This window comes from Rhinatrema bivittatum, chromosome 2, assembly GCF_901001135.1.
Source record: "Rhinatrema bivittatum chromosome 2, aRhiBiv1.1, whole genome shotgun sequence".
In the NCBI taxonomy this organism is placed as follows: domain Eukaryota; kingdom Metazoa; phylum Chordata; class Amphibia; order Gymnophiona; family Rhinatrematidae; genus Rhinatrema; species Rhinatrema bivittatum.
The window spans coordinates 732,291,891-732,307,522 of NC_042616.1; the positions used below are offsets into that span (position 1 = coordinate 732,291,891).

Here is a 15,632-nt window from a genome sequence, read left to right on the forward strand (position 1 = left end):
CTTTACTATATCGACCTGTAAATGTATTTCGACAATTTGTGTTTCCTTAAATATATACATAAATAAAATGTTTCACGACACAACCTATCTTGTGAAAACCTTTCATTTATATTAAAAATATATAATATTCCAAGATTGTTATAATTTGAGTAACAATAATAAAACAGTTATTGTGTTGTTCAATTTACCTCTTTAATGACATGTATAAGCTTGATGGGATGAACACAGCTTTTGAATATTTGGTGTTAGTAAAAAAAAAAGTCCAAAGGGTCTTCTGCGTAATTTTAAAAAGCTGGCCAGTTTCACACTATAAAATTATTTGATAGCCTCATTCAACTAATTCTATATGGCTATGAGAGTGAAGTCTGGAATATTTTATTTACTTATTTATTTAAGGTTTTTTTATACCGGCATTCATGAAGCGCTCACATCATGTCGGTTTACATAAAAAGCAGGGGTGCAATGAATACAACAAAGAACATAGATAACCGTGAAGAAGAGATGCAGTTACAATTAACAAGGACTATTGAACTGGGGTGGAGGAAATAAAGAGAGATAGAAGAAGTTAATTATATACAAGTATACAATATATACATTATACAATATATATAGCTGCTGTGTAGGATATTTTGCTGGCGAAGCGTGTTAATTGGAGTTCGGGAAAGCTTGCTTAAACAGCCATGTCTTGAGTCTTTTCCTAAAGGTTAGGAGGCATGGCTCATTTTTGAGATCTGGGGGGATGGAGTTCCATAAAGGTGGGCCTGCTGTGGAAAAGGCTCTATTTCTTAAGTTGCTGTGAATGGTGGTTTTAGTAGGGGGAACATGGAGGGGATCCTCTGTATGCTTCTCTGGTAGGTCTTGTGGATTTGTGTAAGCGGAGGGGAATTTGTAGGTCGATTGTGGTATGTTGGTGAATAATTTTGTATATCAAGGTGATGGATTTGTAGATAACTCTGAATTGAATAGGTAACCAGTGAAGGTCTTTTAGAACTGGGGAGATATGTTCTCTTTTCCTGGTGTTTGTTAGTAGACAGGCTGCTGCGTTTTGTACCATTTGGAGCGGTTTGGTGTATGAGGAAGGGAGACCAAATAAGGTAGAATTGCAGTAGTCTAACTTAGAGAAAATAATAGCTTGGAGGATGGTTCTGAAGTCTTTGGCATGGAAGAGGGGTCTTATCCTTTTTAAAACTTGAAGTTTGTAGAAGCAGTCTTTTGTTGATCTATTGATGGAGGCTTTGAAGTTCAGCTTATTGTCTATTATCACACCTAGATCTCTCACTTGAGTGGTTTGTGGGTTGGTTGGAAGAGAGGCGGTGAGATTGCTGTTCTCAGGAGTTATGAGTAATATTTCGGTTTTGGATGAGTTTAGTACTAGATTTAGGCTATTGAGGAGGCATTTGATTTCTAGGTGAGAGGACTCCCAGTAGTCGAGGGTTTTTGAGTATGATTCTTTGATGGGGATCAGGATCTGGATATCGTCTGCATAGAGAAAGTGTTTTAAGTTGAGGTTAGTGAGGAGTTGGCAAAGTGGTAGAAGGTAAATATTGAAGAGAGTAGGGGATAAAGAGGAGCCTTGTGGGACTCCAATGGATGAGTCGTGGCGTGATGATTCTTTGTTCTGGATTTTGACCTTATAACCTCTGTTGGTGAGAAATATATAGGAAGGGATAGAATCTCAATATAAATCCTTCACCTCCAGTTCTGAAACTCTGTGCATCCACTGAAATTCCCCCAAACAATGGAGCTTGGATGTTTCCCTTACAGCTCATCATACTAAAAGATATTTTCAAATTCTGGTGTCACCTCACAGTAACAGCAGCTCAAACACCTTCCACTGCCAGGCACATTGTGAACTAACACAAAACCCCTCTAAAAAGACACTCAGAATCTATACTGCAATCCCATCGTAACATAACAGTAATAGCACCAAGGACTCGAACAACAATAACCCTACCTGTGAAAAAGCAAGGGGTAAATATTACACTGGGTCCTAGAATACAAATACACTACCTTCTGAGGAAACAAAACAAACCTGATTGCTATAGTTCTCACAGGACAAGCAGGATGGTTGTCCTCACAAATGGGTGACATCGAGGATGGAGCCCACCACGGGAAAACTTCTGTCAAAGTTTAAACAGAACTTTGACTGGCCCCTACTGGGCATGCCCAGCAAGGCACTGACCCTGCAGCCAGCAGGGGTCTCCCTTCAGTCTTCTTTTTTCCGCGCAGCAGTTGCCACGCGGTGAAAGGAGCTCTCTTACCACGTTCCTGACAGGAATTCGGTATTTTTCTTTCCGAAGAAAATTTGCCCCTCAGGGGTCTCCCTTCGACAAATTTTTGTCACCTCCGCGGAAACCGGTAAGTTTTTTGCCTTTTTTCTTCGACTACCGTCGAATTTGGCCCTTGAGGCCTGTTGGCAATTACCGAGCCCGCGACTAAATTTGGCCTTAAGCCATGGCGACGGGGTTCCGTCGATGCCCGGATTGTACCCGGACTATGTCAATCACTGACCCCCATAGGGTTTGTGTTTTGTGTTTGGGAAGTGAGCATGATGTCCTGACTTGCACCAAATGTGCCCTAATGACACCTAAGGGTCGCAAAGCCAGGATGGAGAAGATGGGGCTCCTCTTCCATGCACCCACCCCAACGCCATCGATAGCATCGACGTCATCGGAACCGGCACCGTCGAAGTTGCACCACCATCGTCAACCCTCCGGTGACCGTCCACCATCGATGACTTCTCGGCCGTCGACTCCTGTCCCCTCCCCGGATGGGCGAGGAGACCGGAAGGACAAGCATCGCCATCGACAGCACAAGTCTCGGCCTGTCGAGGATCCACAGTCATCGACCTCTGAACAAGCCGAGCCACCGACTAAGAGGCCTCGATCAGACTTGGCACCGTCCACGTCTCGTTCGCAGGCATCGAGGAAACCCTCACCCTCTCGGGGTGTGGGAGCCGTGATCCCACCGGTTACGGTGGTCCCTCCGGCTCTGCCTCAGCCTCCCTCTCCCGTCGAGCCGGGTATTGTTACCCCTGGTCTCCGGGCAGAACTGGACCGGCTGGTCCAGGAGGCCATCGAGAAAGCGATGCAAAAATTCCAACCTCCATTGGCACCGTCTCCGGCACCGATTCCGGCACCGGCATCGACCCCGGCACCGACTCCGCCACCGAGGAAGGAACCGACCACCGAACCTTTGGTGGAAGCGCTGGCACCGCTACTACAACGTATGGAGGCACTTGTACATGCCCTTCCATCGATGATTCCAGTAGCACCGACAGCGCCATCGTCTCCGACTGGATTTTCATCGGCGGGAGAAACACCGTTCCTGATTCCCCCTTCCGGGGTGGTCCCATCGGTGCCTTCTCGAATATCTCCACCGATTTATCCTTTGACTCCATCGGTTCCAAGACCGGCACCGACTCCATCGGCAGCACCGAAACCCTCGATGCCGTTCCCAGTACCGATTGTACCACCGGTTCCTCCAAGGTTTCCTTCGATGCCTTTGGATCCTCAACCTGGTCCATCGGGGCTTCAACCCCCAAGTGATCCCTATGATACCTGGGGTGATGATACATCTTCTGACACAGATTTACCATCACCGCCTTCTCCTACAGAGAGTAGAAAAAGATCTCCTCCAGAGGATCTCTCCTTTATTAATTTTGTAAAGGAGATGTCCGAAATTGTACCTTTTCAGCTGCAATCTGAGACCGATGACAGACACCAGATGATGGAACTGCTTCAATTTTTGGATGCTCCAAAAATCATCGCTTCCATCCCCATTCACCAGGTGTTTCTCGATCTCTTAAAGAAAAACTGGGAATCTCCTTCATCTGTATCACCAGTTAACAAGAAGGCTGACTCCACATACCTCGTCCAGTCAGCACCAGGCTTTCAAAAGCCTCAACTGGATCATCGCTCTGTTGTGGTTGAGTCCGCACAAAGAAAGGCCAAGCGTCTAAAGCCACACTCCTCCACTCCGCCGGTCAAGGACAATAAATTCCTGGACAGTGTGGGACGGAAAGTGTACCATGGAGCTATGCTGATTTCTCGCATAGCCTCATATCAACTCTACATGACGCAATATAACAGAGCCATCCTTAAACAGATGCAAGATTTTGCTGACACATTCCCTGACCAATACCAGCCACAGCTTCAGGCCCTTCTTAACAAAGGGTTTGAAGCAGGGAAGCACGAGATCAGAACGGCTTATGACATCTTTGATGCCTCCACAAAGGTTTCAGCTACTGCCATTTCGGCCAGACGTTGGGCTTGGTTAAAATCATCCAACCTTCGCCCAGAAGTCCAGGATCGTTTAGCGGATTTACCCTGCTTAGGGGACAATTTGTTTGGGGAACAAATTCAGCAAATTGTAGCTGAATTAAAAGATCACCACGAGACGTTGAAACAACTTTCTTCTGTTCCGTCTGAGGTTTCCTCCAAACAACCACTTAAGAAGGACTCTAAGAAGTTGTTCTTTCGGCCACGCCGTTACTACCCTCCATCGGCCAGGCCTCGTCCAGCTCGATCCTCTACTAGGCCTCAGCCGCGTCAGCCTAGGAAACAAAGGCCTACTGTAGCCCCTCCACCTGGGCCTGCGGCTGGCCTTTGACTCCCTTGTAGGGAACACATGCCAAACCCCTCTTCCAGACATTCCTGTAGGAGGTCGACTGTACCATTTTCTACAACCTTGGTTGCAGATCACCTCAGATCAGTGGGTGCTAACAATTATCGCACAGGGTTACCACCTTAACTTCATAACTCTTCCGGCAGACTCCCCGCCTCTTCAAGCGTGGAGTCTATCCACCCATTTGGCTCAATTACAACAGGAAGTGTCTCTTCTTCTGCAATCAAATGCTATAGAACCCGTTCCTCCCTCTCAACGAGGCAAGGGATTCTATTCCAGATACTTCCTAATACCAAAGAAATCAGGGGGACTACGTCCCATTTTGGACCTTCGAGCCCTCAACAAATACCTTCAAAAAGAGAAGTTCAAAATGGTAACCCTAGGCGCACTGCTCCCTCTGCTACAAAGAGGGGATTGGCTGTGCTCTCTCGACCTCAAGGACGCTTATACCCACATTGCGATCACACAGTCCCATCGCAAATATCTGCGGTTTCTCGTAGGCCACGACCATTATCAATACCGTGTCCTACCTTTCGGTCTGGCTTCTGCCCCACGAGTCTTTACCAAATGTCTCGTAGTGGTAGCAGCATTCTTAAGGAAGGAAGGTGTCCACGTCTACCCCTACCTGGACGATTGGCTAATCAGGGCCTCCACCCAACAGATAGCTCAATCCTCCCTAAAATTGACAATTCAAACACTCCTTTCCTTAGGGTTTCTTGTCAATTACGAGAAATCTTGCTTAGTCCCGTCTCAAACCTTATTCTTCATTGGAGCAGACTTGGACACCTTACAGGCAAAGGCTTACCTTCCACTTCAGAGGGTCCACACCCTAATGTCCCTGGCTCGCCAGCTCCAGTCTCAGAACACTGCCACGGCTCGCCAGTTCCTCATTCTCCTAGGACACATGGCATCCTCGGTTCAAGTCACTCCCATGACCCGACTAGCCATGAGAGTAACACAATGGACTCTACGACACCAATGGATTCAAGCTTTTCAGCCTCTGTCCTCCATAGTCACAGTCACACAAGCGCTGCGCCTATCCTTAACCTGGTGGACGACTCAGGTCAACCTCCTTCAGGGCTTACCTTTTCTTCCACCGGATCCGCAAGTAATCCTAACTACCGACGCTTCTCACATCGGTTGGGGAGCCCATGTGGACGACTTTCAAACCCAAGGGTTATGGTCCAAAGAGGAAGCCGAACACCAGATAAATTTCCTGGAACTTCGAGCAATCCGCTATGCGTTCCGCACTTTCAAAGATCATCTCTTTCATCAGATAATCTTAATCCAGACGGACAACCAAGTGGCCATGTGGTACATAAACAAGCAGGGAGGCACAGGCTCCTTCCTTCTGTGTCAGGAAGCTGCGCAGATCTGGGCGGAAGCCCTCTCCCACTCCATGTACCTCAGGGCCACTTACCTGCCGGGAGTAGACAATGTATTGGCAGACCAGCTGAGCCGAGTCTTCCACCCACACGAGTGGTCACTCGATCCTCTGGTAGCGACCTCTCTGTTTCACAAGTGGGGTTCTCCCCGCATAGACCTCTTTGCGTCCCCTCAGAACCACAAAGTGCACGATTACTGCTCTCTCATTCGGAGCCAGCACTCTCGGCCGAGGGATGCATTCTCCCTCAAGTGGACAACCGGTCTGCTCTATGCATTCCCTCCACTCCCTCTTGTGTCAAGGACTCTCGTGAAGCTACGCCAGGACGGAGGAACCATGATCCTGATAGCACCTTACTGGCCACGCCAAGTATGGTTTCCAATACTCCAGGATCTCTCCATCCGCAGGCACATTCCTCTGGGAATGGACCCGCATCTGCTCACTCAAAACGACGGATGCCTCCTCCATCCCAACCTCCAAGCCTTGTCCCTGATGGCATGGATGTTGAAAGGTTAGTCCTTCAACCATTTAACCTTTCAGATTCCGTTTCTCGAGTCCTGATAGCTTCACGAAAGCCTTCCACAAGAAAGTCTTACTCATACAAATGGAAAAGGTACACATCATGGTGCACTTCTCAGTCCCTTGATCCCCTTTCCTGTCCAATCTCCAAATTCTTGGACTATTTATGGCATCTCTCTGAATCTGGTCTTAAAACCTCTTCTATCAGAATGCATGTCAGTGCGGTAGCCGCCTTCCATAAGGGTATTGGGGGTAATCCTATTTCAGTACAACCCCTAGTAACACGCTTTCTTAAGGGCTTACTCCATCTAAAGCCACCCTTGCGTCCTCCGGCCCCATCTTGGGACCTTAACCTGGTTCTTGGTCGTCTAATGAAACCTCCTTTCGAACCTCTGCACTCCTGTGACTTGAAATATCTCACTTGGAAAGTGTTATTCCTTTTGGCTGTTACTTCAGCTCGCAGGGTTAGTGAATTGCAGGCCCTAGTTACCTATCCGCCTTACACTAAGCTCCTGCAGGACCGGGCGGTACTCCGCACTCACCCTAAATTTTTACCTAAGGTAGTTTCGGAGTTTCATATCAATCAATCTATCGTACTACCTATCTTTTTTCCCAGGCCCCACTCCAACTCTGGAGAGCAGACCCTGCATACCCTAGACTGTAAACGGGCTCTAGCTTTTTACCTAGACCGTACAGTTTCCCACAGGAAGAGCACTCAATTATTCGTCTCTTTCCATCCTAATAAGTTGGGACAACCTGTGGGTAAGCAGGCTCTTTCTTCCTGGTTGGCGGACTGCATTTCTTTTTGCTATGAGCAAGCTGGCATTCCTTTTCAAGACCGTGTTAAAGCACACTCTGTGAGGGCCATGGCGACGTCAGTGGCACACCTTCGATCGGTGCCGCTTCCGGACATCTGCAAAGCTGCAACCTGGACTCTCCATACTTTTGCAGCCCATTATTGTTTGGACAAGGCTGGAAGACAGGACTCCATCTTCGGCCAGTCTGTCTTGCGTAACCTTTTTCCAACCTGATGTACCAACACCCTTCCACCTACCCGGTAGGGTGCGGATGCCCTTTCCCAAATTTCTCCTCAGTTGTTGTGCCTGCTGCACACCGTTGGGTACATTTGGTGCAAGTCGGGACATCCTCAGCTCGGTACTCACCCATTTGTGAGGACAACCATCCTGCTTGTCCTGTGAGAAAGCAAATGTTGCTTACCTGATGTAACAGGTGTTCTCACAGGACAGCAGGATGTTAGTCCTCACGAAACCCGCCCGCCTCCCCGCGGTGTTGGGTTCGTTTTATTTTTACTTTCTAGGCACTGCCTGTAGCTTTGAAAATCAGACTGAAGGGAGACCCCTGCTGGCTGCAGGGTCAGTGCCTTGCTGGGCATGTCCAGTAGGGGCCAGTCAAAGTTCTGTTTAAACTTTGACAGAAGTTTTCCGTGGTGGGCTCCATCCTCGATGTCACCCATTTGTGAGGACTAACATCCTGCTGTCCTGTGAGAACACCTGTTACATCAGGTAAGCAACATTTGCTATCCCTATGCTAGCAGAATCTCTCATCATGGTCACACACACACAGAGCCGAGACAGACCCTCACCAAATACAGAATACAAAATAAGGAGTACCGATTAGACAAAAACTGAAGTGGAAACCCCTTGAAGCCAGAATCTGTGTATTAACAATGGAAAAACAGAACCACCATTCCTCATAAAACAAAATCAAGAAACATAAAGATTCAGTTATAATAGTAAAACCATACTAATAAAAGAATACTTTAAAACTACTGATAAATAGAATTTCTATTAATTAAAATCATACACATTTTTTACAATTTCCCAAACACCAATAAAATATTTCAAAACAGTACATATATCAAATAACACCCAATAATTAAAACTAATAAGGATTTTAAAAATCCCCTGCTGTCCATACGTGGGAGCGCTTGATTTCCAGTCACCCTGATATTGTCGAGGATTAGGAGGTTATCCTCTCTCACACAAACTCACATGTCCATTCTCTCTCACACATACACTGTCACATATATACACATTCATGCTCTTATACCCACCATAACCTCTCGCTCACACTGACACTCTCTCCCTCCATACACCCCTCCCCCCACACACAAACTTTTACTCCCCTGGATTTTCTCATACACACGCATGCTCTCACTCTCACTGACACACACACACACACACACACACACACACACACACACACACTCCCAGTCATTCTCACACACACACACACCACACACCCAGGCAAGCTCCCAGTCTCACACATACAAACCCCAGGAAGACACCTATTCATTCTCATACAGAGACAAACCCTCAGGCAGGCACCCATGCATTCACACACATACACCCCCAGGCAGACTCCCATTCATACACATGCACACATTAAAGGCAGAACCTCTCTCTTTCTTTTGCCAGCAACCTCTGAGCCTCTCTTTCCTCTGCTGCCACATGGCTATTGGGGAGGTGCTGATTGCTGCTGCTGCTGGCACTGAAGCCCATTCTGCTGCCTCCTCTGTGCAGGCCCCATGCTGATCTCGTACATTGTGAGATCCGCATAGAGAGAGTGCTACTCTTGCACATTACCAAAGATTACATGTGCCAATCAGTAAAAAATAATTTATTTATTTTTACCATTGCTGTCTGATCTTAGTTTTCTAATCAGTTGGTCACAGGCTTTTTTGTTCACCTTCCCTTTCTTATTTTTTTTGCCAATTCCTTTTATATTGTCTTTTTTCTATTTCTTTTCTCTCCATCTATCTTCTTCCCTCAAACACACAGTCAGGTTCTCATTCTCACTTGCTTTCTCTCTCTCTCACACATACAGGCTCTCACTGTCACATGCTCTCTCTCATACAATCATTCATACACACAGTCTCTCACTGGCACATGCTGTCTGACTCACACAGACAGAGGCTCTCACATGCTGCCCTCAGCCTCTCTCTCATCTCTGGGCCTCCTCTTCACGGGTCGCCGCAGGATGGGCTCTGCAGCGGCCCTGATCTTCTCGGGCCGCCTGCAATGTGGGATCCACGGCGGTGGGCCTGCTACCAGGCCTCCTCCTCTTGTCAGCCTGCTGTGACGAGATTCGCGGCGGCCCATAAGCGCTGCTCCTCTGCATGCGGCTGATGCTCCTTCTCCTTCCTGCCCCCGTGGCTCCGGCAGCATTTTCTTCCAGGGCCACGTGGGCAGGAAGGAGGAGGAGCACCTGCAGGTTTGGATGCAACCTTTTTCTTTGGGCCGTGGTAACATGAGCTCCACCACTGCCCTGCCGATCTTCTTGCTGTGTGTGTCCGGTACACAGCACAGCGGTAGTTCTCAGCCGCCAATGGGATGAGGTTTACCAGTGGCTGCATTGGCTCCCCCTGACCTCCCCTCGGTATACCACCTGCTCCGCCCCCTCACGTTGAACGTGGCTTGCGCGACACACCAGCACACTGCAGGCGACACACTATAGTGTCGCGACACAAACTTTGGAAAGCTCTGGGCTAGAGAGTCCCTTGTCTTTAGAGAACACCTGTTACTGCAGAGCTTCCCAAGCTGTGGGTTGGGACCCCAAACGGGGGGGTCACAAAACCTCCAACCGGGGTCACAAGTGCCTCAAAGGGCAGCCCTCGCCAGACAGCAGCAGCAGAAGTAGTGGAAATCAGCATGGGATCTTTGAGCTAGCATGCACTCTTGGGTCCTGCAATGGTCCCACTCTCTCTTGAGTTTCCACATTAACAGGAAGCCATGGGTGAGGAGGGATTGGGGCCACTGCAGGGCCTGTGAGCTTTTACTGGCTCACAGATCCTATGCTGACTTTCATTACTAATGCTGCTGCCAGTTGCAGTTCAACATCATGCATTGGACCACCATTTGGGAAGAGTGGACAGAGTGCACAGGTCTGTGCAGGTTGCCACTTCTTTTCTATCCTCTCTCATCACTGAACTTACCTAAGAGAAAAATATTGCCTCTGTCATCAGCCTGCCCTCTTCTCATTAGCTGTCATCCACTTATCGCCTGAGGCCCAAAGGAAAATGTTGCTGTTGATCCTAGTCAAGGGGATATGTGGATTGGGGCTGTTTGAAGAAGAGGGATCAGATACAGGAAGGGTTTGATGGTTGGATCAGTGGGAGAGGGATTGGCTGTGGAAGGTGAGAGGGGGGATGCAAGAGAGGAGCTAGGGGTGAGAGTATCAACTGGGGGGGAGGTATGTGAGAAAAGAGAGGAAGGGGATGACACAATCAATTGGGGTTACAAAAATGGCTTGGAGGTGAGAAGTTCAGTGGGGAGGATGTAAAAAGCTGGAGTGGGTGAGTGAGCGGCTAGGCTGGGAAGGGGAGAGGAAATGGGGGGTGTAAGAGGGGATCAGCTAGAGGAGTAGAGGTTAAGAGGCCCTCTGGAAGGGGATGAGGTTGAGAGAGGGGATCAGTTGGAATGCAGGAATGGTGAGTGGAGGGATTGTTGGAGGTGAACTACACCCTCACTAATTAGATTTGGTTGTCTTCTGGGGGTTGTGTGAATTTTCAAGTGCTAAAATGGGGTCATATTGGCTAAATGTTTGGGAAGCCCTGTATTACAGGTAAATAACTTTATTTTTGTGCAGTTATTGTGGAGTAACCAGGTAATATTGAATGATCTGATACTCCCCTCTTGCTTTCCTTGTTTAGTTTTGTTGTTTTAAGCAAACTGTCTCTGAAGACATTTTTCTCTTTTTTTTTCTCCCCCGCACTGTAGGTGGAGTCAAGAGATTCATTAAACACCATTGCTTTGAAATTTGATACAACACCCAATGAACTGGTTCAACTAAATAAGCTTTTCTGTCGAGATGTTGTTCCTGGACAGGTACTGTCTTTTATATGGTTCAGCAATGAAGGTTAATTGTTTATGAGCACTTTGGATTATTATATATTATTAGTAGGGATTATAAAGGCTGTGATTGAGAAACTTCAGGTATTGGAGAACCATGCAGCTAGACTAGTATATGGGAAAAGCAGATATGAGTGTACCAGTTTAGTTTTGCTACATTGGTTACCAGTTTGCGTGTATACAGTTTAAGCTAATGGCACTGGTTTTCCGGTGTATGCGAAGCAAATGTCCAAACTACCTGAATGATAAATTACAATGGAATGTGCTCAGATGGCCTTTATATTCGTCGTTTCAGGATTGTCAACTGATGCTAGCTTGTACTATAAAAAAAAAAAAATCAGCATTATGCAAGGCAGGCTCTTGTCTGTAGCACCATAATTTTTTAATAAGCTCCCTGTTCAGGTTAGAGCAGAATTAAAATATCAAAAATTTTGTAAACAAGTAAAGGCTTCTTTGTTGCCTAATAATGGGTTATTTTAGTGAGGTACTGTGTAGAAGATTTGTTGGGTAATAAGGATGGTGATTGACTTATTGGCAATGATTTTAATGGCTAAGAGTTTGGTAGCCAGGATATAGAAAATAGCAAAATTGCTTACCTTGTAATAGGTGTTATCCCAGGACAGCAGGATGTAGTCCTCACATATGGGTGATGTCACTGACTAAGCCCTATTGCGGGAAAACTTTTTGTCAAAGTTTCTAGAAACTTTTGACTGGCCCTGTGAGGCCACTGAGCATGCCCAGCATGCCATGATATTCTCTGCCACAGGGGTCTCTCTCTAGTCTCGTATGTAGCAATAAACGTGAGCAAAAATAAAATAAAACGTATCTGACCCAACTCGCTGGGTGGCGGGTGGGTTTTGTGAGGACTACATCCTGCTGTCCTGGGTTAACACCTATTACAAGGTAAGCAATTTTGCTTTATCCCAGGACAAGCAGGATGCTAGTCCTCACATGGGTGATTAGCAAGCTAGAGGCTGAGCCATTTTATAGTGAAGCAACAATGAAGTATTGTTGAAAATCTGTAAGCATTTGTATTCATTGTAAGAATTTGTATTTATTATTTAGCTATTTACATTGATCTGTTACCACTTGGTCCTGTTCTCTCCTTTACCTCAAGTTCTAAGTTCCTACAAAGTTAGCCTTGTTATTTTATACCCACTTGTTTGATGTAATTTTCCAATATTGGTTCTGTGTAAACCAAAGTGGTATGTACTAGTACATGAACTCCGGTATATAAAAGCCTTTAAAATAAATAAATAAATAAAATGAGGCAGCCGAAGATCACAGCAGATTGGATGTAGAAGGAGTTGGGATTAAACTGGAAACAAGTTCTTTAAGACAGAGTGTCCGTAGGCTGAATCTTGTCGTCCCTGTTTATCCAAACAGTAATGAGCTGCAAAGGTGTGAAGAGAACTCCATTTTGCTGCTTTACATATGTCAAGAATTGGCATTTTACGATAGTGTGCTACTGAGGTTGACATTGCTCTTACTGAATGTGCTTTTACTCTCCCTTGGAGAGGAAGGCCTGCTTTTTCAGAGCAAAACTGTATGCAATCTGCTAACCAGTTGGATAGAGTATGTTTACCCACTGCTTTACCCGGTTTGTTTGGATCATAAAATACAAAGAATTGAGTGGATTTCCTGTGGACTGCAGTGCAGTCTAAGTAAAATGCTAGTGCACGCTTACAGTCCAAGGTATGTAAGGCTCGATCTCCTTGGTGTGAATGAGGCCTTGGAAAGAATGTGGGTAAAACTATGGATTGATTCAAGTGGAATTCCGTAACTACCTTGGGGAGGAATTTTGGATGTGTACGGAGGACCACTCTGTCATGTAGGAATTTTGTATAGGGTTAGTACGTGACAAGTGCTTGTAACTCACTAACTCTTCTAGCCGATGTAATGGCTGTGAGGAAGATAGTCTTCCATGTGAAAAATTTAAAATCACAGGAATTCATGGGTTTGAAAGGAGAACGCATGAGTCTTGTTAAGACCAGATTCAGGTCCCATTCTGTGACTGGTGGCCGAATTGGTGGTTTAAGTTGAGTTAAACCTCTCATAAACCTGCTGACAAGAGGTTGTATGGATATTGGTGCATCTCCCAGCTGGCTATGGTAAGCTGAGATTGCACTTAAATGTACTCTTACAGATGAAGTCTGGAGATCAGAGTCTGAAAGATGGCATAAGTAGTCTAGTAGAGAAGTTGTGGGGCAGGAGAAAGGGTCTATGTCCTTTTGTGTGCACCACAAAGTAAACCTTTTCCATTTTGAAGAATAATTATTTCGTGTTGAAGGTTTACGTGAAGCTATAAGCACTTGAGATACATTGGTTGAAAGATTGAGTGGTTGTAGAATCAAGCTTTCAACATCCATGCTGTCAGGGATAGGGATTGAAGGTTGGGATGGAGCAACCGACCCTGATCCTGAGTTATGAGAGTGGGAGCTACACCCAGACGAATGGGATCCCTGATTGAGAGGTCTAGAAGTGTGGGAAACCATACGTGTCGAGGCCAATATGGGGCTATGAGAATCATGGACCCCCTGTCCTGTTGTAACTTCACTAGAGTTTTGCTTATGAGTGGTACCTGAGGATACGCGTATAGAAGGCCTGAGTTCCAAGGGCGAGCAAAGGCGTCCTTGGCTGGCTGGTTTTTCTGTTTGTGTAGAGAACAGAATCTGTCCAATTTGTGATTCAGGTGTGATGCAAAGTATCTGGTGGGTTACTTGAATTGGAGAGTATAGTGGTTGAATGGCTTGGATCCATTGTGATCTTAGTCCATTGAGTTATCCTCATGGCTAGCCTTGCCATAGGAGTGACATGAACTGTGGAAGCCATGTGGCCTAGTAAGTGTTACAATTGGGCACTGGTTAGGTGTAGTGAACACCTCCTGAAGGAGTGGCTGAGGGAGGAGAGAAACAGGAGTTGTAATAAAGTCTTTGATACTGGCTGGTGCAGGCAGGAATGTGTGGATATCATCTGGAACTTGTGAAACTGAGGGTTATGCAGAGGATTCCTATGGTGGTGGTGGGAGCTGGCTGGAGAGTGTCTGATACAGTCTGGAGGAATCTAATACAAGGTGCGTGGAGGTAAGGGTGAGCTTGGTACACAGGAACAGCATGGAGGTATGTGTGAAAGTGAATGCAGGTAAAGGTGATCAGAATACCAGAACTGGGTGCTGGTAAGGATGGACACAGGATAGCGTGCAGGTAAGGGTGATACTGACTGCAGGTATGAGTGACAGGACTAATGGAACCCGGGGAAACAAGACTGACAAGACTAGACGGACTAACCCAAACAATACTAACACTGAACATAAAACACAAACGCCCGTAGGCAGCAGAGCAAGGCCAGAAGCCCGTAGGCAACAGAGCAAGGCAGAAGGGAGGCTAGAGCAGGAAGCCCAAACGCGCTCGATGCCGAAGCACTGAGGGAAATGCTAGGCAGGGTTATAAAGGAAGTCTGGAGTATAGAGTAGACAAGGAGGGCAGACTGGGCCAGCCAGGAAAGCATGCTCGTGGGGGATCTCTGGTGGTGAGGCGGCTGCATAGCAGCCATAGTCGTAACACCTACCCCCCTCTTTAAGGCCTCCTTTTCCTTCTGGGTCCCAATTCTGTAGGGGACACTGCGGGATGGCAAATCCAAACTTCTCCTGAGATGGTGTGACAAATACAGCCCCTTCCTGGGGCGGCAAAATAGTCTCAAACCCCTCCTGGGGTGATGCGGTAAGCCCAAACCCCTCCTGGGGCGACGAAACAGGCTCAGACCCCTCTTGGGGCGGCAGGGCAGGCTCAGACCCCTCTTGGGGCGGCAGGGCAGGCTCAGACCCCTCCTGGGGTAATGCGGCAGGCTCAACTGGCAGGATAACAAAGTCTGTTGTGGTGTGAAAGGAAGATAAAGATTGAACTGCTGAGGACTTGGTACCTCGAGACAGACTCTTGAGCTCCAGATCATGGTTCCCTGGTTTTGAGTTGTGGACTTGTAGCTTAGTGAAAGCACAGGCAGCTTTGGATCGTCTGGGAACACAGGTCGTTAATTGTGACTGACCTGCAGCTGTGGGAAGCAAAGCTCTGCTAGGGTTAATTAGTTATCTTGATTTTAGAACATCCTGTGTCTGAGGCCCTAGCATAGAAATCACAGGAGTCTTCTTGACCAGGTGAGTTCTAAGGTTTTCTGAAATATAACTTGCTTTTTGGTGACAGGTTTTCTTCACGGTTTCATGAAATGATGTGCTGGAA

General features: G+C 46.9%; 1 protein-coding gene across 3 annotated transcripts in view; it reads left to right on the top strand.

Annotated features, from left to right (window-relative positions):
• OXR1 (oxidation resistance 1) overlaps positions 1–15,632 on the top strand; it is a 1,217,970-nt gene that overhangs the window by 804,360 nt on the left and 397,978 nt on the right. For all 3 annotated transcript variants that reach the window (XM_029591868.1, XM_029591869.1, XM_029591872.1), the window contains one exon: positions 11,269–11,376. In XM_029591868.1, the coding sequence (XP_029447728.1) occupies positions 11,269–11,376 (108 nt within the window). The remainder of the gene's footprint in view (positions 1–11,268; positions 11,377–15,632) is intronic.